This window comes from Eumetopias jubatus, unplaced genomic scaffold, assembly GCF_037043125.1.
Source record: "Eumetopias jubatus isolate StellerSeaLion01/CBP00866 unplaced genomic scaffold, mEumJub1_p1.0 scaffold_13, whole genome shotgun sequence".
NCBI classification, from domain to species: domain Eukaryota; kingdom Metazoa; phylum Chordata; class Mammalia; order Carnivora; family Otariidae; genus Eumetopias; species Eumetopias jubatus.
In genome coordinates this window covers 71,120,113-71,146,313 of record NW_028274819.1, presented here as the reverse complement: position 1 = coordinate 71,146,313, position 26,201 = coordinate 71,120,113, and the positions used below count along the sequence as shown (strand labels likewise).

At 37.4% G+C, this 26,201-nt stretch overlaps 1 protein-coding gene across 2 annotated transcripts in view; it reads left to right on the top strand.

Annotated features, from left to right (window-relative positions):
• The window catches only part of NOX4 (NADPH oxidase 4), a 179,082-nt gene that overhangs the window by 24,477 nt on the left and 128,404 nt on the right, over positions 1-26,201 (top strand). For both annotated transcript variants that reach the window (XM_028091716.2, XM_028091715.2), the window contains exons 3-7: positions 3,091-3,201; positions 4,806-4,890; positions 12,932-13,029; positions 16,648-16,675; positions 23,808-23,880. In XM_028091716.2, coding sequence (XP_027947517.2) covers positions 3,091-3,201; positions 4,806-4,890; positions 12,932-13,029; positions 16,648-16,675; positions 23,808-23,880 — 395 coding nt within the window. The remainder of the gene's footprint in view (positions 1-3,090; positions 3,202-4,805; positions 4,891-12,931; positions 13,030-16,647; positions 16,676-23,807; positions 23,881-26,201) is intronic.

The window sequence follows — 26,201 nt, the reverse complement described above, 5'->3', positions numbered from 1 at the left end:
GATCAATATTTATTAAGTAGCAGAATTAAGATAAGAAACCATGTGTTTGAGATTTTAGGAAAATTACCATGTACTTGTTATATGCAGATGTTATATTCTTTTATAACTTGCTTCAAATGGCATATGCTCTTATGATGTTCTTTAGGATTGCATTAGTTCAGTCTGCTCTAACAGAATACCGTAGACCAGGTGGCTAAAAGAACATTTATTTCCGTTTTGGAGGCTGGGAAGTCTCAGATCAAGGTGCCAGCAGATTTGATGTCTGATGAGAGCCCTTTTCCTGGTTTGCAGGGCCATTTTCTTGCTGTATCCTGACATGGAGTCTATGGAGAGCTGTGGTCTCTTCCTCTTCTTATAAGAGCACTAATCCCACAATGGGGGCCCTACTCTCATGATCTTATCTAAACACAGTTACCTCCCCAAAGCTCTCAAATACTATGACATTAGATTTCTCCCTTCCTTCCTTCTTCTTGTTTTCTTTTTAAGATTTTATTTATTTGTCAGAGAGAGAGAGGGAGAGAGAGAGAACAAGCAGTGGGAGTGGCAGGCAGAGGGAGAAGCAGGCTCCCCACCGAGCAAGGAGCCCGATGCGGTACTCGATGCCAGGACCCTGGGATCATGACCTGAGCTGAAGGCAGATGTTTAACCTACTGAGCCACCCAGACATCCCTTTCTTCTTCCTTCCTTCCTTCCTTCCTTCCTTCCTTCCTTCCTTCCTTCCTTCCTTCCTTCCTTCCTTCCTTCCTTTTTCTTTCTTTTCTTTTTTTCTTTTCTTTCCTTTCCTTTTCTTTTTTCTTTCTTTCTTTCTCCCTTTCTTTCCTTTTCTTTCTTGACATTAGATTTCATCATATGAATTTGGGGGGAACAGACATTCAGTCCATAAAAAGGAGTAAGCTATGTTTTATTTGTATATACTCATCTAAAATATATTTATAGTTTTAAAATTACATATGGAATTCTCAATTATGTTTTAGAGACCTTGACAGGTAGGATTCTAAACGTGAAAGTAACACTGCCATCTAGTGACAACAAACTCGAACGAAGTTGGAAAAGTAGAGTAGCGGTTAAGCGCTCTAGGAATGGTAACACGAGTCAGAGTCACGGAGTGGACCTGGCCACATAACTTGGGGCGGTTCTTTGTTTTCAGTAAACATTTAAGGAAGCTGATTCTTACAATGGTCATGCATTAAGAGGGACTAAATAAAACAAATGCTCTACGCTGTAGGATGTTACCCATGTAGTAAGTAGATCACGTGGTTTCCTATGCTTGCGCCACTTGACTGCAATCTGTTTCCATGTTCTCACTCTCTCCATTGCTTCAGAATGAGGGAGTTTTGTACTCTGATAACCTAGTAAAGAGAAGTTTTCATCTTAGTTGAAAAAACTAAAACTAAAAAATTCAGGAACAAACCTACATGAGGGAATGAGTCCTTGGTAAAATTTCGGGGTAGATTTTACAGCATTGTTAAGGAAAAAGTGGTATGCCAAGATAAACTCCATCTATCCTAAGGGGAGACTTAAAGCCACTTTTGAGTTGAATCACTATGTGATTTAATGTAAGCACAACAATAAAACACTTCCAGACACGATATATTGTTAGATATATTGTTAGAAAATGAAGAATATAAGAATTTTCTTTAAATCATTGAACTACAAAAGAAAATTGGATAATTTATTTGTATCTCTTAAGTCCTACACTTATATGATAGATTTTAGCTGATAAATTTTAAGTGAATTATTGTCCTGGTACATTAAAATTGCAGATAAAATTATCATCTAAAATCCCTTGAGCTAAAATTTTCTTATCATGTGCACATGCCAGATCAAAGAGATAACAATTACTCTATTTCTCTGGAGGCCTAAATAACAAAAACCCATCACTCTGAAATGATAATAACTTTGCTGAGTGAGGTGAGAATATTATATTTAACATTTTTTTAGATAGTCTAGAGGGGCTTATTTCTATTTGTCTAATTACTAGTATATTCATTGTAATATATCCCTAAGGTTTTCTAACTCATGGTGTATAAATAGCCTAACTGGAAATATTAATTACTTTTTATATACGTCAATGAAAATTATTGCTTTCCTGACATGACTTATTACCCTGTCTCCCCTTCAGGAACAATACTTCATGTGCTGAGAACAAACATTTTGTAACAGAGTTGCTATTTTGCCAGGAGTTAAGTTGGAAATCTCAGGAGCATAAATAATTTTAAGATAAGAAAAGCATCTGATTTATACATATTTCTTAGTTGATATCCTTAAAATAAAGTCCTTTTATGTTTATTTTAGGACAAGAGTACAGATATGACCCCATCTCTTATTTTCATGTGATACACTATTTATATGAAGAATGTAGGTAGTACCAGACAATAGCAGATGACAGTCTAGCAGGAGTTTGATTTGCAATTGGTTGCCAGAAAGTATGGCCTCAACACTGAGGGTTCTGATTCTTTGAAAAAAGCATTGCACAATGTGGTTATGATTATCTTTGTGCGGGGCACAGCTGATCGGGATCCTTCCTAGTTTTGGGTCACAGAAGAACTCTGGAGGCACAATGTTTAAGGTAAAACCTGAAAGATGGATAGAGTCAGTAAGGTAAAGAGCTGAAAGTCAGGCAGACAATGCTTTGGAAGGGGGTTGTATGGTCAGAGGGTTCTAGAGAGAACACAAATGAAAAAGCTTTATTTGAAATTTTTGGCACCTTATCGGTGAAAAGAGGATTCAACTACACCAGTGTGGAGGTGCCTTATAATACACCAAGGCTCTGGAGGGCCCCTTCATACCCATAACAGTATAGTGGGGGCACAACAAGAAATTAACTTCACACCAGAAAAATGTACTCAGCTGTTTATAACACTAGTGGAAATGAGGGGAGACTAAGTTATATGGCAGTGCAGAGCAGACAAAGACCAGTTAGTTTCTTTTAGGGGTTTTTGGTGAGAGGAAAGTAGACAGTTGTTCAAGAGTCTCGAAGAAGTTGGCATTTTGTCATGATCCTTCAAGGAGAAGCAGGGTGAAGTCTGCAGCAAGTTTGTAGTCTGTTTTTGCCTTGACTGTGTTTTGACTCTTGCCTTATTTGTTCAGCTAGGATTGTGTCTAAGCAGAGCCTCCGCATCTGTTCTTAACCTCAACTGCAGCCTTATCCTTTTACCCGTGTGCCGGACGCTCCTGGCTTACCTACGAGGATCCCAGAAGGTAAGAACAAAAAATCCTAGTCACAGATTCCAGGATAAAAAATCAAGTGGAACAGTGGCATGTTAGTACTACTGAGTTTTCATGGTCTGATCTTCTAATAGACTGATTTCTATCATCTGCTGTCAGCTACCAGATGATAGTAAAGACCATGTCACCTGTCAAGATGATCAGTGAGCTATTCTGCAATGCTAGATAGAGGCAGTGGATAATAGAAATGGCTATTAATAGTGATATCAGGTGCTGGGCTACGCACTCCATGGATGTAAGTGTGAATCCTCACAATGATTCTGTAGGTCTTATAGATGAAGAACTGAGGCACAGAGAGGTTAAGTAACTTGACCAATGTCATGAGACTAGCAAAATGGCAGAGCTAAGATCAGTCCCAGTTCTGAGATTTTCCACTATACTACTATGCCTCATTGAGAGCCTGTGTTTTCATTTTGTTAAGTCCAGGTGAGCAAACTAGAAACTAGAGCCCTGTGGACTTTCAGCAAAATATACAGTGACTACTGGTGTTGGTGGCGATTTATCTCCTTTTCAAATACATGCATGTTTTAAGCTATGTAATAGTCTTGGAGATGTCTTAAGATGTGATGTCATGTGTGATGTTGTAAAATGAAGGTTGTAAGGAAACAGTAAAGCACTTTGGAAATTAAAACTCAACAAATTATTTTTTGTCTTCAGTTATCCTGGTGTGTTTGTGTTTCTTTTCTTGTTGAAATAGTAAGGCATTCTTGGATCAATACTGATACTTTAAAGGAAGTTGTTAATATGAGGTCACTTTGATGTTCTGTGTGGTTCATATGAGCAGATTTACTGCAGTAAAACTTCTCAACCTTTTCATGTAATTATATTTAGAAACTCTTTGCTTTTAATGCAGTAATTTGTGGAAATAACTCTTTCTCTAGGTTGCCTACCATTGTAAAATGCTAGGTTTTGATGCCTACGACTGGCTATTGGCTTGGTGTGAAAAAAGAGAAGATAAACGGCAGGAAATGAAAAGTGCCCACCTAAGTCTCTCAGTATTTAAATAAGTCTTAAAGAATGGTCCCCTGATGTGAAACATAGGTATTCAAAGATGCTTGACATTTTATTTTTTTATAAGATCAAGAAGGCATTTAAAACCATAGATGGAATTGCTTCATTTAAAAATCATCTTATTTTTTGACTACAAAAGGAAATCATATATATTGTACAGCTCAAACATTCCAGAAATATGTAAAGTAATCAGTGAAAGTTTCTCCTAATATTACTGTGCTGGAACAACCACAGATTACAGTTTGGGGTAAATGCCTTCAGATTTGCATAGAATGCCATTAATTTTAAACACCATAGGACTATAGTATAGTTTATGTGTTATCACTCTTTTACCTAGCCGTGTATCTGACACATCTTTCCATATCAATAATAAGTCTTCTCACATTCTCTGTAATGGTTTAGGTGTTCCACTGACTAGATATATCATAATTCATCTCACCAACTTTTAATTCCTAGGCCTCTGCCATATTTCTAAAACTTTGATATCATGAACAATGCTATAGTGAAAAACTTTGTACACATATCTTATTTCCTGCTTCATTTTCACCATACTGAATTTTATTTAGGTTCCAAGCAGGAGAACCAGAAGATTGTTGGATAAAAGCAGAACATTCCATATAACCTGTGGTGTGACTATATGTATTTTTTCAGGTGAGAAAACCAAAAGATATGAAAATATTATGTTAGAACACATTTTATAAATGATATTTTTGTTGTTCTGTAAATTATTTGCTGTCACCTACTTGTGATTTTTCTCATCACATACCTTAATTTTCTCTTCCATGTGTTTAAAGAGAGTTGCCTAATCGTGCTATAGAAAATGAGCATGTCTTACACGTGTATATAGTTTTCACATTATAATGTATGAGAGTTGGCCCTGAAGCTGTTAATAATTGTTTCCTACAAGTAAATACTTTCATTTAGAAAGACTAAAAGAAATATAATAAAAATTTTTAAGGTTTAAAAATAAAGATATGATAGGACTTTAAATGCTTACAAATTACAATGTGAAATGTACATTCATAGAATGTGATTTCATTTAAAAGTATATTTGATAAATGTTTCTTTGATATTAATACTTGGTGTTAAATATCAAATGTTTGTGGAAATTTATCCTGTTCAGTTCCAGGTTAAAATATCAAGTGACTAAGGGTTCTAGAGGGGAGGGGGGTGGGGGGATGGGTTAGCCTGGTGATGGGTATTAAAGAGGGCACGTACTGCATGGAGCACTGGGTGTTATACGCAAACAATGAATCATGGAAGCTACATCAAAAACTAATGATGTAATGTATGGTGATTAACATAACATAATAAAAAAAAGAGAGAAAAAAAAGAAAAACAAATATCAAGTGAGAATCTTTTGGTTTTTAAAAGAGTCATTTTAAAATAAGTTTTTATCCTGAACATTTATGTGATATTTTTCAAATTTTGGAACAGAAAGTTATAAACATATTAATTAAATACTTGGACTTTGGAGGCAGGGTTGTGTAGGATCTATCCCCAACTGCCCTCCTACCTAACTATGTGACATAAGTTCTCTGGTCTTTGATTTGTTGTTATTTTAATGATAAAGTGATTGACAGTAGCACCTGCCTCATGGTTTGAAGACTGAAATGAGATCGCCCATAGGAAGTTTTTAGGGTGAAATTAGTTATAATTTACAGTCTCAGGTGTTAATTATCTCAGTGGCATAGCACCTGACATTTCCGACCTGTTTTGACACCAGGGACATTGGTCTGGATATGTATGTATGACTATTTTGAATCAGACATGTTTTGGTGCAGCTACTATTAAGAGGTCATTAAGCTCTCTGCTTTTAAAAAGTTGCTAAGTACTGTCGAAACAGGCATCTGCACTGTTTTGTCCCTGGACAGCTTATTGGTGGGTCCCACATCTGCAGGCGAGAGATGGGGAGAGGCTCGGGTAGGATTAGGACTCCATACCACTCAAGAGGCTGGGGATGGAGTAAGAGTCCAGGATGAGATGAGGACCAAGGGTGTGGCTGGGGTCAGGGCTGGGTTACAACAGAGGAAGTGAAAGGTCAGGAAAGCAGGAGGGCCCGGGAATGTGGACACATTTGTAACTTGGTTTGTTCTAAACTGCAGTTGTATCCAAATATTCTGGTTTAGTTGGAGAACAGCGAAGAGACTGAGATCTTGTAGAGTCTTGCCATGAATGAACACGCATTCCAGACTGTTTGCATTCTGCCACTCACTAGTTGTCTAACCTTAGTTGGGTGACCTCTTCTAACTTTTGTTTTCTTCTCTGTGAAATAGGGATGTTTCTACCCACTTTAATGTTTTGTTGAGAGAATTAAATCAGAATATCTATTCAAAATAACTGGCCTGGCTTTCTCCCTGCTGCCCAAAATTAGAAGCCCCAATTTCTTTTGACCTGAAAGGTCATTTAAAGAAGGTGAATGTATCCCTTAAGGGTGTATCTCAGACAACTGATACCTAGAGCTTTTTTTCAGGAGAATTAAGAAAGAAGGAGCCACAAAGCATGTAGTTAACATACAAACCTTAATTTAAAATGAAAGGATTTTTTTAAACTTACACATTTCAAACATGATAAAGCTAGAGGACACAGACAGTTTTGCTTAAATAATGTTTTATGCCTATGCCATAGTCAAGTCTCACCTGGACAGCCTCTTAAAAATTTCCTTAGAACTCTGTCCTTGCTTGTTAGTTAACCAACTTCTAAATTCCTGTCCACTTTTTTATTTATTTATTTTTTACACTTTTTAAAAATTTTATTATGTTATGTTAATCACCATACATTACATCATTAGCTTTTGATGTAGTGTTCCATGATTCATTGTTTGTGTATAACACCCAGTGCTCCATTCAGTACATGCCCTCTTTAATACTCAACACCAGGCTAACCCATCCCCGAACCCCCCCTCCCCTCTAGAACCCTCAGTTTGTTTCTCAGAGTCCATAGTCTCTCATGGTTGGTCTCCCCCTCCGATTTCCCCCCCTTTCATTTTTCCCTTCCTACTATTTTCTTTTATCTTAACATATAATGTATTATTTGTTTCAGAGGTACAGGTCTGTGATTCAACAGTCTTAGGCAATTCACAGCACTCACCATAGCACATACCCTCCCCAATGTCTATCACCCAGCCACCCCATCCTTCCCACCCCCCACCATTCCAGCAACCCTCAGTTTGTTTCCTGAGATTAAGAATTCTTCATATCAGTGAGATCATATGATACATGTCTTTCTCTGATTGACTAATTTCGCACAGCATAATACCCTCCAGTTCCATCCATGTCTTTGCAAATGGCAAGATTTCATTCCTTTTGATGGCTGCATAATATTCCATTGTGTGTGTGTGTGTGTGTGTGTGTGTGTGTGTGTGTGTGTGTGTGTGTATACCACCTCTTCTTTATCCATTCATCTGTCGATGGAAAGTTTGGCTCTTTCTATAGTTTGGCTATTGTGGACATTGCTGCTATAAACATCGGGGTGCATATACCCCTTCGGATCCCCCCATTTGTATCTTTGTGGTAAATACCCAGTAGTGCAATTGCTGGGTCATAGGGCAGCTCTATTTTCAACCTTTTGAGGAACCTCCATACTGTTTTCCAGAGTGGCTGCACCAGCTTGCATTCCCACCAACAGTGTAGGAGGGTTCCCCTTTCTCCGCATCCCTGCCAACATCTGTCAATTCCTGACTTGTTAATCTTAGCCATTCTGACTGGTGTGAGAGGGTATCTCATTGAGGTTTTGATTTGGATTTCCCTGATGCTGAGTGATGTTGAGCACCTTTTCATGTGTCTGTTGGCCATTTGGATGTCTTCTTTGGAAAAATGTCTGTTCATGTCTTCTGCCCATTTCTTGATTGGATCATTTGTTCTTTGGGTGTTGAGTTTGATAAGTTCTTTATAGATTTTGCATTTTTTTAAAGATTTTTTTTATTTATTTGAGAGAGAGAGAATGAGAGAGAGCACGAGAGGGAAGAGGGTCAGAGGGAGAAGCAGACTCCCCACTGAGCAGGGAGCCCGATGCAGGACTTGATCCTGGGACTCCAGGATCATGACCTGAGCTGAAGGCAGTCGCTTAACCAACTGAGCCACCCAGGTGCCCAAAAGCTGTTTATCTTGATGAAGTCCCAATAGTTCATTTTTGCCCTTGCTTCCCTTGCCCTTGGTGATATCTCCAGGAAGAACTTGCTGTGGCTGAGATCGAAGAGGTTGCTGCCTATATTCTCCTTTAGGATTTTGATGGAATCCTGCCTCACCTTTAGGTCTTTGAACCATTATGAGTCTATTTTTGTGTGTGGTGTAAGGAAATGGTCCTGTTTCATTCTTCTGCGTGTGGCTGTCCAATTTTCCCAACACCATTTGTTGAAGAGAATGTCTGTTTTCCATTGTATATTCTTTTCTGCTTTGTTGAAGATGAATTGACCATAGAGTTGAGGGTCCATTTCTGGGCTCTCTATTCTGTTCCATTGATCTATGTGTCTGTTTTTGGGCCAGTACCATACTGTCTTGATGATGACAGCTTTGTAATAGAGCTGGAAGTCCGTAATTGTGATGCCGCCAGCTTTGCTTTTCTTTTTCAATATTCCTCTGGCTATTTGGGGTCTTTGCTGGTTCCATACAAATTGTAGGATTATTTGTTCCATTTCTTTGAAAAAAGTGGATGGTATTTTGATGGGGATTGCATTGAATGTGTAGGTTGCTCTAGGTAGCATTGACATCTTCTCTATATTTGTTCTTCCAATCCATGAGCATGGAACGTTTTTCCCTTTCTTTGTGTCTTCCTCAATTTCTTTCATGTGTATTTTATAGTTTTCTGAGGATAGATTCTTTGCCTTTTGGTTAGATTTATTCCTAGGTATCTTATGGTTTCAGGTGCAATTGTAAATGGAGTCGACTCCTTAATTTCTCTTTCTTCTGTCTTGTTGTTGGTGTATAGGAATGCCACTGATTTCTGTGCATTTATTTTATATCCTGCCACTTTACTGAATTCCTGTATAAGTTCTAGCAGTTTTGGGGTGGAGTCTTTTGGGTTTTCTACATACAGTATCATATCATCTGCAAACAGTGAGAGTTTGTCTTCTTCTTTGCTGATTTGGATGCCTTTTATTTTTTATTGTCTGATGGCTATGGTTAGGACTTCTAATACTATGTTGAAGAGCAGTGGTGATAGTGGATATCCCTGCCATGTTCCTGACCTTAGGGGGGAAGCTCTCAGTTTTTCCCCATTGAGAATGATATTCGCTGTGAGTTTTTCATAGATGGCTTTTATGATATTGAGGTATGTACCCTCTATGCCTATACTCTGAAGAGTTTTGATCAAGAAAGGATGCTGTACTTTGTCAAATGCTTTTTCTGCATCTATTGAAAAGATCATATGCTTCTTGTTCTTTCTTTTACTAATGTATTGTATCACATTGATTGATTTGCGGATGTTGAACCAACCTTGCAGCCCAGGGAAAAATCCCACTTGGTCGTGGTGAAGAATCCTTTTAATGTACTGTTGGATCCTATTGGCTAGTATTTTGGTGAGAATTTTTGCATCCATGTTCATCAAGGATATTGGTCTGTAATTCTCCTTTTTGATGGGGTCTTTGTCTGGTTTTGGGATCAAGGTAATGGTGGCCTCTTAAAATGAGTTTGGAATTTTTCTTTCCATTTCTATTTTTTTGGAACAGTTTTCAGAAGAATAGGTATTAATTCTTCTTTAAATGTTTGGTAGAATTCCCCTGGGAAGCCATCTGGCCCTGGGCTTTTGTTTGTTGGGAGATTTTTGATGACTGCTTCAGTTTCCTTAGTGGTTATAGGTCTGTTGAGGTTTTCTCTTTCTTCCTGGTTCAGTTTTGGTAGTTGATACATCTCTAGGAATGCATCCATTTTTTCCAGATTGTCTAATTTGCTGGCATAGAGTTGCTCATAAGATGTTCTTATAATTGTTTGTATTTCTTTGGTGTTGTTTGTGATCTCTCCTCTTTCATTCATGATTTTATTTATTTGGGTCATTTATCTTTTCTTTTCGATAAGTCTGGCCAGGGGTTTATCACTCTTGTTAAATCTTTCAAAGAACCAGCTCCTAGTTTCGTTGATCTGTTCTACTATTCTTTTGGTTTCTATTTCATTGATTTCTGCTCTGATCTTTATTATTTCTCTTCTCCTGCTGGGTTTAGGCTTTATTTGCTGTTCTTTCTCCAGCTCCTTTAGGTGTAGGGTTAGGTTGTGTATTTGAGACCTTTCTTGTTTCTTGAGAAAGGCTTGTATTGCTATATACTTTCCTCTCAGGACTGCCTTTGCTGTATCCTAAAGATTTTGAAGAGTTGTGGTTTCATTTTCATTGGTTTCCATGAATTTTTTTAATGCTTCTTTAATTTCCTTGTTGACCCATTCATTCTTTAGTAGGATGCTCTTTAGCCTCTATGTATTTGAGTTCTTTCCGACTTTCCTCTTGAGTTCTAGTTTCAAAGCACTGTGTTCCGAAAATATGCAAGGAATAATCCTAGTCTTTTGGTACCAGTTGAGACCTGATTTGTGACCTAGGATGTGATCTATTCTGGAGAGTGTTCCATGGGCACTAGAGAAGAATGTGTATTCTGTTGCTTTGGGATGGAATGTTCTGAATCTATCTGTGAAGTCCATTTGGTGCAGTGTGTCATTTAAAGTCTTTATTTCCTTGTTGATCTTTTGCTTAGATGATCTGTCCATTTCAATGAGGGGGTGTTAAAATCCCTCACTATTATTGTATTTTTGTTGATGTGTTTCTTTGTTTTTGTTATTAATTGGCTTCTATTATTGGCTGTTCTGATGTTAGCGGCATAGATATTTACTGTTGTTAGATCTTCTTGTTGGATGGACCCTTTAAGTAGGTTATAGTGTCCTTCCTCATCTCTTATTACAGTCTTTGTTTTAAAATCTAATTTGTCTGATATAAGGATTGCCACCCTAGCTTTCTTTTGGTGTCCATTTGTATGGTAAATTGTTTTCCACCCCCTCACTTTCAGTCTGGGGGTGTCTTTGGGTCTAAAATGAGTCTCTTGTAGACAGCATATCGATAGGTCTTGTTTTTTTTATCCAATCTGTTAGCCTGTGTCTTTTGATTGGGGCATTTAGCCCATTTACATTCAGGGTAACTATCGAAAGATATGAATTTAGTGCCATCGTATTGCCTGTAAGGTGACTGTTACTGTATATTGTCTGTGTTCCTTTCTGGTCTAAGTTACTTTTAGGCTCTCTTTTTGCTTAGAGGACCCCTTTCAATATTTCTTGTAGGGCTGGTTTTGTGTTTGCAAATTCTTTTAGTTTTTGTTTGTCCTGGCAGCGTTTTATCTCGCCTTCTATTTTCAATGACAGCCTAGCTGGATATAATATTCTTGGCTGCATATTTTTCTCATTTTGTGCTCTGAATATATCATGCCAGTCCTTTCTGGCCTGCCAGGTTTCTATGAATAGGTCTGTTGCCAATCTAATATTTCTACCATTGTAGGTTACAGATATCTTTTCCCGAGCTACTTTCTTCTGTCCACATTTTATTAGACGTTTTTCCTTCCTCTAATTTGATTCTGGCAGGAGCTTATCAATCCTTTAAACAAACTTGAAGTTAGTTAGCATTCTAGTCCTTCTCTTGCTTCTATTTGTGTTTGTGAGTCCTTCAGAACTCTTTGTGTATCTACAGCTCATGTGCTAGGTTGGAGAGAACCATGAGGTTTTCCAGTTTCTACACTAGTTTTCTGTTGAATAACTACACACCCTCTATTGGTATAGACTGTAATGGTTCACTAACCAGTTTCAGGTCACTAATCTCATTAAGTCTCCTTTTTCTGTCATTGTCATTTTACAAAGAGCTAATCTGGGGTGTTGGTAATCATGCAGTGTGGCCAAGAAAACCAGATTTCCAATTAATTATCTGTCATCCTTTCTAGTACATTGTAATGTACTGTTAATCTGAACCTTATTTCACCTATGAGAAGACATTCTCGTCCAATGTACAAGTTCATTTGCTCCTTCCTTGTCCAGCCTCCTCAAGATAATTTTCCTTTTTCCTAGCTGTGCCAAAATGAATTTGTCTTCAACTCTATTAATTTCCTAATGCCTCCACCTTCTATGTGAGCTCCGCTTTGGTTGAGCTCTCTGTTTACTGTGCCAGTGTGGGTAGATTATTAAATGGTAATTATTATTTTCCTGAATTTTTAATCCCAATGAAGTGATTACCAAGACTTTTGCTATGGGGTTTAGGAAATTTAGGAAATTCCTTCTTGAATTTATGGATTGTGAGAAATTTTAACTGGCTAAAAGTCTTTCAGTGAGCCTATATTTTAGGTTGAGTGGCAGTGAAAGATACAAGGCCTATAACAGATTTGGAGATAGAGGAGAGGTGAAAAATGTAGAAAAACTCAAATATCTAGGAGCTGCTTAAATAAATAAATACATGGGCATATTGTCACACACTCACATGTTTTGTTTCCTAACCCTGACTTGCTAGGGGTATTTTATTCTAGCCTTTGAAAAGTCAGTTTCTTTACGTGATTCCTTATACTCAGCTCTCTATAATCAAGACTTGTTATGTCTTTAAAATTTCCCTTTGCAATTTAATATTTTAGTGCTCAGATAGCTGTCAAAGTTTGACCCTGTGTTAGCTTAGGGAGAGGAAAGGAGTCCTCTTCACGGAGTGTATATGGAAATCCCACTGATTTGTGCCCCGTGTGATTCTGCAGGTGTGCACGTGGCTGCCCATCTGGTGAATGCCCTCAACTTCTCAGTGAACTACAGTGAGGATTTCGCGGAACTAAATGCAGCAAGATACCGAGATGAGGTGGGTGGTCTTTGTCTTCTCATTCTTTCACTTGTCATGAGCTAACTAATGAAGGTCTGTGATTTTCATGGAAAATTTGTACCTTGCTGCTCCTTTTGAGTGCTTTTAAGATGAAATTGTCAGGTTGAGTTTTGTTCCTTTTCAATAGAAAGTATAGGTAATTACTGTTTCACAGTCTCTCCTGCTGCAAATGGGAGTTCGAGAGTGTCAACTTTTTATATTCTGCAGCATTAGGATGGCTGCCACTCAGGCCGGCCTTCTGCCTCCCAGCAGTGTTGCCTGGTTCCCATCCAGTGGAGACTATCCAGTGTTTTTACAGGGCACAAGTTTTCTTTTTTTTTAATAAGTCAGATACTGCACTTGGCCGGGGGGAAGGGCAGAAAAACAGGTTGATTCTTTGAGGATCCTGGATCATCTGTTTATTTGACTTAAAAAATATTATGTGTTTTAATGGTTACTCTGCTTTGTTTTAATCCTTGAAATAGGTGACCTTGAGTTCAGTTTTGTAGCAGACAGTGTCTGACTTGGGGCTGCTTTTCTCCATGGGAAGCCACCCATGAGATGAAATTATATGTGCAGGGTGCTGGGCGAGAGCCCGATGAACACGTATACAGCCCTGATTAGCTCTCTGTTGCTCAGGACTTCATCCTGTCCTCAGTCTGCCTTTCCTTCACTCCAAGACTGCATCAAAATCAAACTGCTAGGTGTGGAATTGGATCACCCCGCCCTGTTCTGCTAAGTCTGGCAGTGACTTCGTAAGATTGTTCCCCCATCGTCCCCAACTCCATCTTCTCTTCCACGTTATCACCGGAGTTATTGAGATTAATACTGCTATGATTGTGTGCTTGATCTCCTTCCCAGAACAAAGCAAAGGGAAAACTGACAACGAACACAGAAACAAATCACAAAGCCAAAATAGCAAGCAGTCTTTGATAAATCCTTTGACGAGATGCTAGTATTCTTAAAAACGCTGATATGATTTAACTGGTCTGGGTTCGGGTCAGGTATTGATATTTCTTGAAAATTCACCAGCTAATTGGGGTGAGCACCCAGCATTAAGGTCCACTGACAAAGCCAGCTCCTTCACATGCCACCAGAAGCTCTTCATATGTAGTGACTCCAGAACCCAGAACTGGGTCTGTCTCCATGTCTTTCTCCCGCTGCCTCCCCCCATTCTTCTCTCCCCCTCAGCCCGCAGCACATGGGCTTCCTTGCTTCCTACATCTGCTACACACGTTCCTCTTTTTCTTTCCTTCTTTGCATCTCTCTTTTGTTTTTGTCATCTTGGGTCTTTAAGAACTAAAATGGTTCTCTCATTTTAATGTTGTATACTTGGAATATTGTAAAATATTCCAAAATTTTAATCATTTTAGGTTTTTAGTTATTTTCTTTCATTTTATGAAGGATGTGTGCCCCAAATAAAATATTTTAAAACCTCAAAAGTTTAAAAGTGAAACCTTCTCCTCCAAAAGTACCCACAGTTAATAACTTTCTGTTCTCTTATATTTTGAGAGGCATTTTATGAAACCTGTTCCTCAGCAATTTTCTTATTTCCATAATTACATGGACTGTAGCTTGCTGTATCAGAAAGTATAGATCTATCATTCTCTTAATATTAATGTGCAGTAGTTTATTTTTAGCCCTTTCCTTATTCACAAATGTTTAGATTGTTTTCAGTTTCTGTTATGAACCACACTCCAATGAATTAATTTTTTATATGCTTCCACTAGGCAGATTCCTAGAAGTAGAATTTAGTTTCAAAGGTATGTACGTTTTTAGTTTTGATGGACGTTGCCAAGTTGCCTTCCAAAAAGGCTTCACTGGTTGACCCACTTCTACCAAGTTTGTCAGAATGCTTATATCTGCCCCTCAGTTGTTTTTGTTTTTCTTTAATTTTTGCCTATCTGACAGATGAAAAATGGTAACTCATTGTTTTAATTTGTATTTCCCCTTTCTTTGTTTCCTTCCCTCCTTCTTTCTTTTTTCCTCCCTCTCTTCTTTATTTTAATAAATATTTTGAGCCCCTCATAGGCATCAGGCAGTGTGCTAGAGGAGGATGAAAACACACACACATTGTATGCATAAACACATAATCTTCCATGAGTTGTCTTTGAGAAAGACCGATTTGTGCCATGCACCCTGTTGTCCTGTGTTTTGTACTCTCTGTCTTCTCTAGATTTAGGGTGACCCACCTTCCAGCTCCTGGGTGGCACGTTCTTGATGACCTAGCTGAATCTGCCTCATCCTGTCATCTGCAAAACTATCTCTTACCCTCACATTCCATCTCCATTCCCTGGCAGTAGGAATTGTTCCATCTTCTGAGTTCCCACAGCTATTTGTTCATATTTCTGGTATTACCACTTTGTTCAGCTGGTCTTGTATTTTCACTAGTTGTTTATATACTAGGTTCCTCTAGGTCATCCTTGAGCTGCGTTCCTAATGGCAGAGGTAGAAGTCATCTGGCCCCAATGGGATGAGGAGCTATTGCTGGGCAAGTGGCCCTTATTCAAGGCTTCTGAAATTATTTCATATGAATGGCTTCCCACTTTGGATATAGGGTGGCCTGACTCCAAAGTCAATGGAGGCCTAAGAAAGAATTTCCAAAGTTGTGCAATACTAAGCACCATTAAGATGAAAAACAAATCCAAAAATCTCCTGGGGATTGACCTCAGTTTTCCAGAAGATAGAGAGGGAGTTGCCTAAGGTCCATTTCACCATGAGAGATGTAGTGTAAAGGACAGATTACACTAACAATATTACTTTTTACAATTCTGAGTAATAAGAACCTGTCCTTTTTATTTGAGTATCATCACTATTTTGCATGGTATTTGAAACATTATAAGTATTCAATTAGTATTCTTTGCATTGGATTTACAGCAACAACCCTCCCTACATATTTTATCACTTTTGAGTCTGTCTCCACATCTTGTAGGTGCAGTTTGGCAATTATGGTGGACAAAGTATATATTAATATTTCCACATTATAGTCAAAGATATTGAGTCTCAGTTGGTCAAAGAGTGGGCTTCAGGCCACTACTGCTGGCTTGTAATTAGCCATTAGGATGAAAGTCTACATTTTCTGACTCTGTATCCAGTGCTCTTTCTTTCTCAGAAGGACAGTCTTCTTTGTGTTAGATATTTTTTAAAGATTTAATTTTTTATTAGAAAGAGAGAGTGTGTATGTGCATAAGTAGGGGGGAGGACAGAGGGAGAAGGAGAAGCAGACTCCCCACTGAGCGTGGAACCCAATGAGGAACTGGATGTGGGGGGGCTCGATACCAGGACCCTGAGATCATGACCTAAGCTGAAGGCAGATGCTTAACCAACTGAGCCACCCAGACACCCCTGGATAGATATTTTTAATTTTTCAGCTGAGAAACTGAATTAGGGAAGGTCTGAAACTTGCTAGTGAGTGACAGAGGCAGGACTCCAGCCCAAATATCCTTATTCCAGAACCTGTGTTGCATGAAAGCTTTATGAATCTTGATTGAATTTCTCATTTCCACTGAGAGAATAGTATCGTAAATGCCTAATGGATCATAGCCAGCAGATTCCTTGTAGAATTTTACATTATCAGTGTTTTGTTTTTCAGTCAATTTTTTTTCCCCTTTTTCTCAGGATCCTAGAAAACTTCTCTTCACAACTGGTAAGTTGTTATTCATTGCTCTTTCTGAAAATTCAGGGAAATATTTGAGAATAAGCATCATCAAACTACACAGCAATTAAATGTATGTTAAAGTAGAACATGGAAAATTTGCAACCAGAACAAATGTTACCAAACATAAATTCCAATAAAAACAGAGAGGCAAGGTAAACAGTGGGGTTGGAATGAATGAAGAGTTAAAGTAACTAAATGCATTTGCCTTCCATATGTTCTAATAACAACAGTGTGATGCCATGTGGTTATTGAGGACCTGCTTTGTGCCCCTGGCTGTGGCAAGTAGTATTGGAGATAATACAAGTGGAATAGTCTTCTACCCTCAAGGTGTTGGAAAGAAACACCAAGCACTCTGATTATCGATGTAGTTCTTATAACTCAGTAATTTAGTAGGACATTTGATGATTTTAAAGCCTATATAAAAAGAGGAGGAATGAACAGTCATTAAAATCAGTTATTTTTTCTTGAAATGTGTTTCCTTTTTCATCTGTAATTTACTTTTCCTTCTTAAGCATATTGGCCATGAAATCTCAGTCTAGACTATTCATTTGTTAAAGCACATGTAAACATCTCAAAATTTTGTCCTGATGTTAGTATAATTCTTACTAAAATTCTTCTCTTTCTCAACCATACAGTTATAAGGATGAAAGCAGAAAACTGCATTTGGAGGATTTTTAGCACATTATTTCAGGATAAGGATGATTAGGTCACTGAGATGGTCTGTCATAAAGGCTTGGCTATCATAAACACCCTATTAAGGATCAAGATGGCATATAAGACTGAGTCATGGCTCTGTCAAATGCATTGTTTTTCTTTTCAATCAGTTTTATGATGAAAATAGCAATAATTCTGGTGTTTTCCCCTTCCCTGTCACAAGTATATATTTAGATTTATAAAATATGTTTTTTTTTTCCTGTTTATGTATGCATGATGTTTGCCACTTACAAAATATTTCATAGTTTTCTCTTTAGGAACACAATTTTAGTTTTGCTTACAACTTTGCTCATTGAAAGCATATTTTTTATTTAAGCCTTAAGAATTGGATGAGGAATAGGAAGGAGAAAAAACAGAAAAATCCTTATGTATGAATCAATGTATGTTTTGGTTCATAAATTCATTGTTTTAATATTTTTTTCTACAGTACCAAGTATAGGTGAAACATTGGGACATGCAAAATGTTTGAAAAAGTTTAGTTTTCAAACATATAAAAAGATTTCTTGTATAACCAAGATATGAACCTTAGTATAATGAATACTTGCGTAGAAGCAGGTGATCTCTTCATATAGTATGAAACCCCACCATTCTATGTTGTTTCCCAGAAGTTCCCATAAATGGTGTTGGACTAACTAGAAATAATATTTAAAAACATAAATTTCCTGGCTCCATCCCAGAGAGTCTCTGTTGTGTGACCCGACAGTATGTTTCATTAACCTTCCCATGTACCTCAGAAGCCTCCGTTTCACCCTTACTATGCATCTCATCATACTCTTGTAATTCCCTTCTCACAACACCTAAATTTTGTCTACTCTTACCCGATTCTCTTTCTCTCTTTTTAACCCAGTCCACTTCTGCTCATCCTTTGAGTCTCAGCTGACATGCCCCATCATGCACACATTCATCCCTGATTCCGATAGGCAGAGCTGGTCTTTTTTGTTGGCCTGGGTTCCTAAAGATACATAGTAAAGTGCTATATTGTAGAATAATTTATATTCTTACATGTATAATCTTTTCCACTGGAAGGTGAGCTTCTCAGGTTTGAGGTAGGGCTCCCCCTAGGGCATGCAGCACTCTAGGTACATATTTTTTTTTTTTAAGATTTTTATTTATTTATTTGACAGAGAGAGACACAGCGAGAGAGGGAACACAAGCAGGGGGAGTGGGAGAGGGAGAAGCAGGCTTCCTGCTGAGCAGGGAGCCCAATGCGGGGCTCAGTCCCAGGACCTTGGGATCATGACCTGAGCTGCAGGCAAATGCTTAATGACTGAGCCACCCAGGCGCCCCTTGTGGAGTTTCTGTCAAAACAAACAATGGGAATCACCCCAAATCAGCATGTCAGCCTCATTTTAGTGTCCCAGTCTACATCATTTCATGAAAGAAGTAGTGTGCTGGCCAGAAGGAGTCATTTAGTTCCCAGCTTGGAACCCAGCCTCAAACCCCAAAGTATGAGTCCAGAGCTTCAAGGGCATCTGATTGGCCCTACCATGTAGTAGGTGAGAGAACAAAACAGAATCAAAGGATGGCAAGGGAGAAGAGACCATCTTCTACAAATGGACTTAACCTAGTTTTATATTACTAATACGTCTATGACGAAAACTTTTTCATAGCTATCTTTGAATGTTGTTAGGTACAGTGCCTAGGAAAAATCCCGTTTCTGATGGAGGAATGCATGCATGTTTTTCGATGTTCTAGTGATAAAGACTATTTTTTATTAATTAATATATTTCTTGGATTTTAGTTTGTTTAATATTACATAGAGTCTTCTCTCTCTCTCTGTCCTTAAATATTTTTCAATGTAACCTACAACTGAGAAATAACCTTTATTGTTTCATAGAAACTAAAGCCAGTGGCAGTTCAAGTGATATAAAATATGGTAGTTAGATCACTCATTAAGAAATGTTAAAAATAGTCCAATTAAGAACTTATATAGAAAAAGAATTTATAAAGTAAAACAAGTTTAAAAGATTGGTTTATTCAAACATGCATTTCAAAACATTTGCTACATTATTTCCAAATTTGGTAATACCTTATATGATGAGAATAAAATGCACAGTATCCAATTTCAATTAGAAAAATCCTCATAAACAAATAGAATTGTGTTTCCAGTTATGTTAGAAACAACAGGATAATGAGTACAAGATGGTATATTTCTGACCACATCTGGGTATGGATGAAGATGATCCCTCAGTTTCATCTAGAAATGGCAGTACACTGCAGTCGTTCATTTTAAAGGCAGCTAATTAACAAATCTAATATGCATAGATAAAAAGTAATAAGAATAAACATACAAGCATGTCTTTCCTACAAGTTTAGATTTTGCTTCATAACTTGAAGGATTCAAAGAGACAGTGTACTTCACTTTGGCAAGTAACTTTGTCCAGTAAGCTTTGACTAGTTCAGTCATTTCCAACCTGTGTTTCCTGACTCCTGGAATGTATGTACTAATAGAGGCTAATATGTTGGGTCTTAGCTGAGCTGTCCTTGAAAGCTAGGTTAGGGTGCCCTTTGATGTACCCGGAAAACATTCAAACTTAGCTCTCTTTTAGCATTTAGTGCCCTAGGTTGCATTTCTCCTTATCCTGTCTCCCACATTGGAATGGGATTTCTCTTAGAGCAGGATTCATTTTTTTCTCACTTAACAGTACACTATAGATGCCCAGAGAATATTTACTGAAGATAAAGCCAATTGTTTAACTCTTCTACTTGGTACATAGACCTCCTTTATAGCATCCAGATAATCAGTTAGCCAGCCTCTGTTTAATTCCAGTGACACAAAAGCATAGCTTCTTAAGGTACTCCCTTTTATTGACCATTGTAATTGTAATAATTTTTTAAATTTATTTATTTGACAGAGAGAGACACAGTGAGAGAGGGAACACAAGAAGGGGGAGTGGGAGAGGGAGAAGCAGTCCTCCAGCTGAGCAGGGAGCCCGATGTGGGGCTCTATCCCAGGACCCTGGGATCATGACCTGAGTCGAAGGCAGACGCATACCAACTGAGCCACCCAGGAGCCCCTGTAGTAATTTGTTTTTAAAGATTTTATGTATTTACTCGAGGTAGAGAGAGAGCACATGAGCAGGGGGAGGGGTAGAGAGAGAGAGAGAGAAGCAGACTCCCCGCTGAGTGTGGAGCCTGTCACAGGGCTCGATCTCACGACCCTGAGACCATGACCTGAGTTGAAATCAAGAGTTGGACACTTAACCACCTGAGCCACCCAGGTGCCCCTAATTTTTTATTTTCATTGTTAATTATAAGTAACTTATTCTTCATTGATCTGGTCTATTTATAAATTACAAACTCTGGTCTTTTTATACTTCTGGGAACTAGAAAGGAAACCTGAATCCTTTAGATAAAAAATATAACTTCATAAATCTGAAAGAATATTAAAAAAGCATTGAATTGATTCTCCTAAGTTTACAGATGAGATCCAGTGAGATTGGGGTTTGTTCGAAGGGACAGTAACAGGACCATTAATCCCAGAATGTGCATCCCATCAGCCAAGCTGTCTACTTCACCTTCAAATGACTGACATCAACTATTTTACTACCCACCCTCCCAAAATCTTTCCAATTCATTTTCCATGTTTTGTTCTTAAAAGGAGTTCTCTAGTTAAATGTCTGAGGAAAGATCTGTTCAAATTTAAACTGGCTTCTTGGTACTAGTACTTCCCAGAGACTAATATACTAATGTGTCCTGTGACTCTTCAAGGAATAGTTATTACACTTCTGAGTAATAGAAGTTAATATCTCAAGAAATTAATGCTCAAATAATATACTTTGAAAATTATGCCTCTACACTCTAAACATACTCAGTTTTTTCAGGTGTCCTGATGAAGTGATTTGTAGACATTCCATAACTAACCTTGGCATATTTAGAACCACGTGGGAAACCTTGTGTGCAAACACAGTATACCTTAATGAAGCCCCAAGAAAATAATTGGAAAGGCCTCTCCAGCCACACATTTCACATCATGGAGCCATCTGGGATTCTATCATTTATTTATTCATTTGGTCAAATAAGGTTTTTTTTTTTAATTACTTGAAGCCAGAGAGAAAGACCTCCCCCTTTTTTTTTCCTCAATTGTATTGAGTTATAATTGAAGTACACTAAATTATACATATGTAAATTATGTTACTCAATTGGTTTTGATGTGTGTATACACTTGTGAAATCAAGAACAAAATCAAGATGACAAATATATCTATCATTCCAAAAAGTTTTTTGTGCCTTTATAATGCATCCTGCCCTTTATTCCTCTTAGCAACTGATCTGCTTTCTATCACTGGAGATTGGTTTGGATATTCTAGAATACTATATAAAAGGAATCACAGTTAAAAGGAATCACAGAGTTTATGCTCTTGGGATTTTTTGAGGGGGGAGAATGTCTGGCTTTTTTCACTTGGTCAAATAATTTTGTGATTCATGTATGTCATTGCGTATAGTTCATTTTTTTTAAACTGCTGATTAATTTTTCAGGTACAGATATTACAATCGTCTATCCATTCATTTGTTGATGGAAATTTGAGTTGTCTACAGGCCTTAACTGTTAAAAATAAAGTGGCTATGAATATTTTTGAACAAATCTTTATGTAGATATATGTTTATGTTTCTTTTGGGGAAATACTTGGGAGTGGAAAGGCTGGGTCATTTTATAGACATGTTGTTCCTTGTAAGTAACATTTTTCTGTACTATTAGTCCTTTAACTTAGTATAGTCATCTTGTTCTTCTCTTACCCCTAGGCAGTTAGTACTCACCTGGGGCAATGAGAAAGATGAGGAGAAGGGAGTGCCCTGGGAAAGAAGGGTAGAGAAGAGATGATTTGGATTAAGCACATCGGGAAGTGGAAGTCTTGTTAGGCTTCCAAATCTGGTACATTGGGAAGACTGAGGAAGAAAGAGTATCCAAGTTTAAGTATACAAAGACTAACTCCTAATTTCTCATATGATTCTTTACAAGTAGAAACTTCTTTCCACTCCACTGAGATTTCTAATGTTATTTTCCACTGTTTCTAAACTGTTGGGATTCTAATGATGCATACCCGTGTTGCTCTTCTCTCGTTCCCAGCTTGTCTGCTTCTGCTAGTGGCTTATAGTTCATGATGGCCCTTCTGTTTCCTAGGTGGTTCTTTGGCAAGGAGAGAAGTTGGGGGATGTGTATGCTTTTGGAGATCCAGTTGTTTCAGTAGCTTTCCATATAGATTTAAGGTGGAATCTCTCAGCTGGGGCGTTTGGACTTACTGTTGCTGATATGATTGTAAGAGTAAATAATGGTAACTTATAGACAGGATATTTTATTTGGTAGGAATAAGATAATAAGAAATGAGACTATTGTGATTTTAGTTCTTGTTGATATAGCGTATCAGCTACTCATTTTGGATATGCTATATGGGCTAACATTGGATTTTTAGCCATCTATCACATCAGTATTAAGTTTGAAAACCAACACGTTTGCAGTTTTTTCTTTGTTAAAAAATGATGTTATATCATATCAGAAGCCCTGATTACAGCATATTTTCCATACTAAGGAAATATGCCTGCAAGTGTTCTTAAAACATCAGCACTATAATTTTTTTTCTTGAAATCTATTGTTTTGTTCTATGCTTAAAGTTGTAGTTTTTAGAAAGCTTTAGATTTTGTTTATTTTTTCATTAAAATTATTCTATGTAGTGAAGCCCAAAAGAAATTATTTGAATTGAAACTGAAGCAGCTACTAGTTCCATAAAAGGGGGGCTGAGAGAGTAAGGGAGTGTTAATACTGTGGGGGAGAAAAACAAAACAATAAGGGGTGCTCCATGTGAACCCAGCCCTGTTGTATATTTTTTCCTCCTTTAAAACAATTTTATTAATGTATAATTAAGATATAATAAATTGCATCTATTTAATACGTACTCTCATAAGTTTTGACTCTTGCATATATCCATGAAACCATCAATATATATATATAAAACAAACACTATCAATATAATGAACCCATCTTAACACTAAGTCTTTAAAATTTTTTCATGCCTTTGGAAGTTTTTCCCTGCTGCCCCTCCCTGCCTCCCCATTAAACATATATTTAATTTCTGTTTCTTGTCTTCATTACTGATATTTGATCTTTGTACGTTAGGTAGAGCACGTCCCTATAGAAGTATGTACACATTCACCGTTCTGAGTGGGATACTTGAAAATACTAAGGCGGACTCTTATATTAAAGGTAGAAAGACTGCTTTGTCCTAAGTACCTTGAAACTGCTAATTTTGGAAAGGCCTTTTTTTGAGAGGGAACATACAAGGAGATAGGCGATTTGAATTGGGCTTCCCACAGAGCAGCATAGTACTTTGGATTTTAAGGTAATAATTTTTTGTACTTTTTTTCACAGTATGTTTTAAGTTAAAATGTACTTATATACATTTTTTTTATAGTTCCTGGCCTCACAGGGGTGGGCATGGTGTTGGTGCTCTTCCTGATGATTACAGCTTCTACGTATGCAATACGGTGAGTGTCAGAACCATTATTTCAATGTTTACTGGCCAGAATGTTTAGATTTTCCTCTGATTATCTTCACTTTCATACTCATTTCCTGGTGTGAGTTTGTTTTGCAGCAATTTAATGTAGTAGTCTAAATGAAGCTTTGGAAATATGGTTAGTTGACATCTGTTAAAATAATCAGAAATATCTGCATGCATATTTATTCATCTAGTTACAAGACTTTGAGCAACTGCAGGTATACATTTTCATGAGCACTCTCACATGTTCTTTCTGGTGGATACATTCTTATTTCATAATATTTTACAGCATATTATGTTTCTGGTCAAACTTTTTGGTTAAGAAAGCAAAAAGAAGAGATAATACATAATATTCAAGAATCCCAAATCATTCTACTTGTTGAGATGTGAAATTTAATGGAAATGCACACACATGCACACACACATACATGCTTTGAAAATAATTGCCCCAGTAAAGTATTTTTTTTAAAGATTTTATATATTTAGAGAGACAGAGAGAGAGCATGCATGCAAGCAAGCTGGCTGGGGTGGGGGGAGCAGAAGGAGAGGAAGAGAGAGAATCTCAAACAGACTCTGCACTGAGCGCAGAGCCGAACATGGGGCTCAATCCCATGATTCTGAGATCATTACCTGAGCTGAAATCAAGAGTCTGATTCTTAACTGACTGAGCCACCCAGACGCCCCTACCCAACAGAGTATTAAAATGAGTCTATCCTTGCACTTCTGAACACATACTTTTTCAGTTATGTCTTAAGAAAAAAATCTAGATGTACAATGACTGGGTCAAACTGTAAGCACATTTTTTTTTAATTTTTTTATTGTTATGTTAATCACCATATATTACATCATTAGTTTTTGGTGCAGTGTTCCATGATTCATTGTTTGTTCATAACACCCAGTGCTCCATGCAGAACGTGCCCTCCTCAATACCCATCACCAGGCTAACCCATCCCCCCACCCACCTCTCCTCCAGAACCCTCAGTTTGTTTTTCAGAGTAAGCACATTTTTAAGACTTTTCTTCATTAAAAAACTTTCATTTTTCAGTTTTAGGTATTCTTGAAGGAAAATTAGGGCATCTGATATTTATTTGAAAGATTGAAGATATATGAGTGTTCTACATCTAGAAAAAAAGTCTTTAATTGAGATATAGTTTTATAAAATGGAATATAAAGATCAGCTTCTATTTTCAACTGAGTCATTACATTTGTGCTCATAATAATTCAGTGAATGTTTATTAATCTTCAGTTTTTCATTTCTTTCTTTTTGTTAAAGATTTATTTATTTTAGAGAGAGAATGCACTCGTGTGAGTGGGGGGAGGGGCAGAGAGAGAGAGGGAGAGAGAGAATCCCAAGCAGATTTCACGCTGAGTACAGAGCCCAACTTGGGGTTCATTTGCAGAACGCTGAGATAGATAATGACCTGAGCTGAAATCAAGAGTTGGTCACTTAACTGACTGTGCCAGTCAGGTGCCCTGTTTTTCATTTCTTAAAAGATATTATAAAACCAACTCTACTTTTCTCCAACCTTTATTGGGGGAACCATGGAATTCTTTTTTTTTTTTTTTCCTAAAGATTTATTTTAGAGCGATAGAGATGGCGGTGGGGGAGGCAGGGAGGGAGGAGTTGAGGGAGAGGGAGAGAGAGAATCCTCAAACAGATTGCCTGCTGGTGCGGAGCCTGACATGGGGCTTGATCTCACAACCCTGAGATCATGACCTGAGCTGAAATCAAGAGTCAATGCTTTAAATGACTGAGCCACCCATGCACCCCTGGGGGAATCATGGAATCCCCATGGATTCCATGGATAATGGAGATAATCTTTTACCTTTTCTCTTTACCAGTGAGGAAATAAAGCATTAGAGAAATGAAGTGAATAAATGGCTTCATAGTTTGAGTAGTTGAATATAGTCTAGTAATTCACCAATGGTCCATTTGTGGTCAATCTATGAAAATAAGTAATATATTTTAATAGTAGGTGACAGGAATACAAACATATTTTCATCTCAATAGATTTTTAAAAGGTGGTAATTAAGTCTGAGCTCTAGTTTGAATTAGAATAAGTCGAATAAACTAGGAATTAATTTCCTTTATAGAATTAAAAAATATGAAAACTAGAGCTGAGATCACACTTACCAAAGAAATATAAGATACATTCCTAAGAAAATTATGAAAAAAACCAGTGATATTTTTAATTCTGCCATTATTTATATATGATAAGAAATTAAACATTTATAATTATTAGAAATAGAATTATTAAAAAGAATGCAACAACAAGTTATCATTATTTCCAGAAAGGTACATGTAATTGT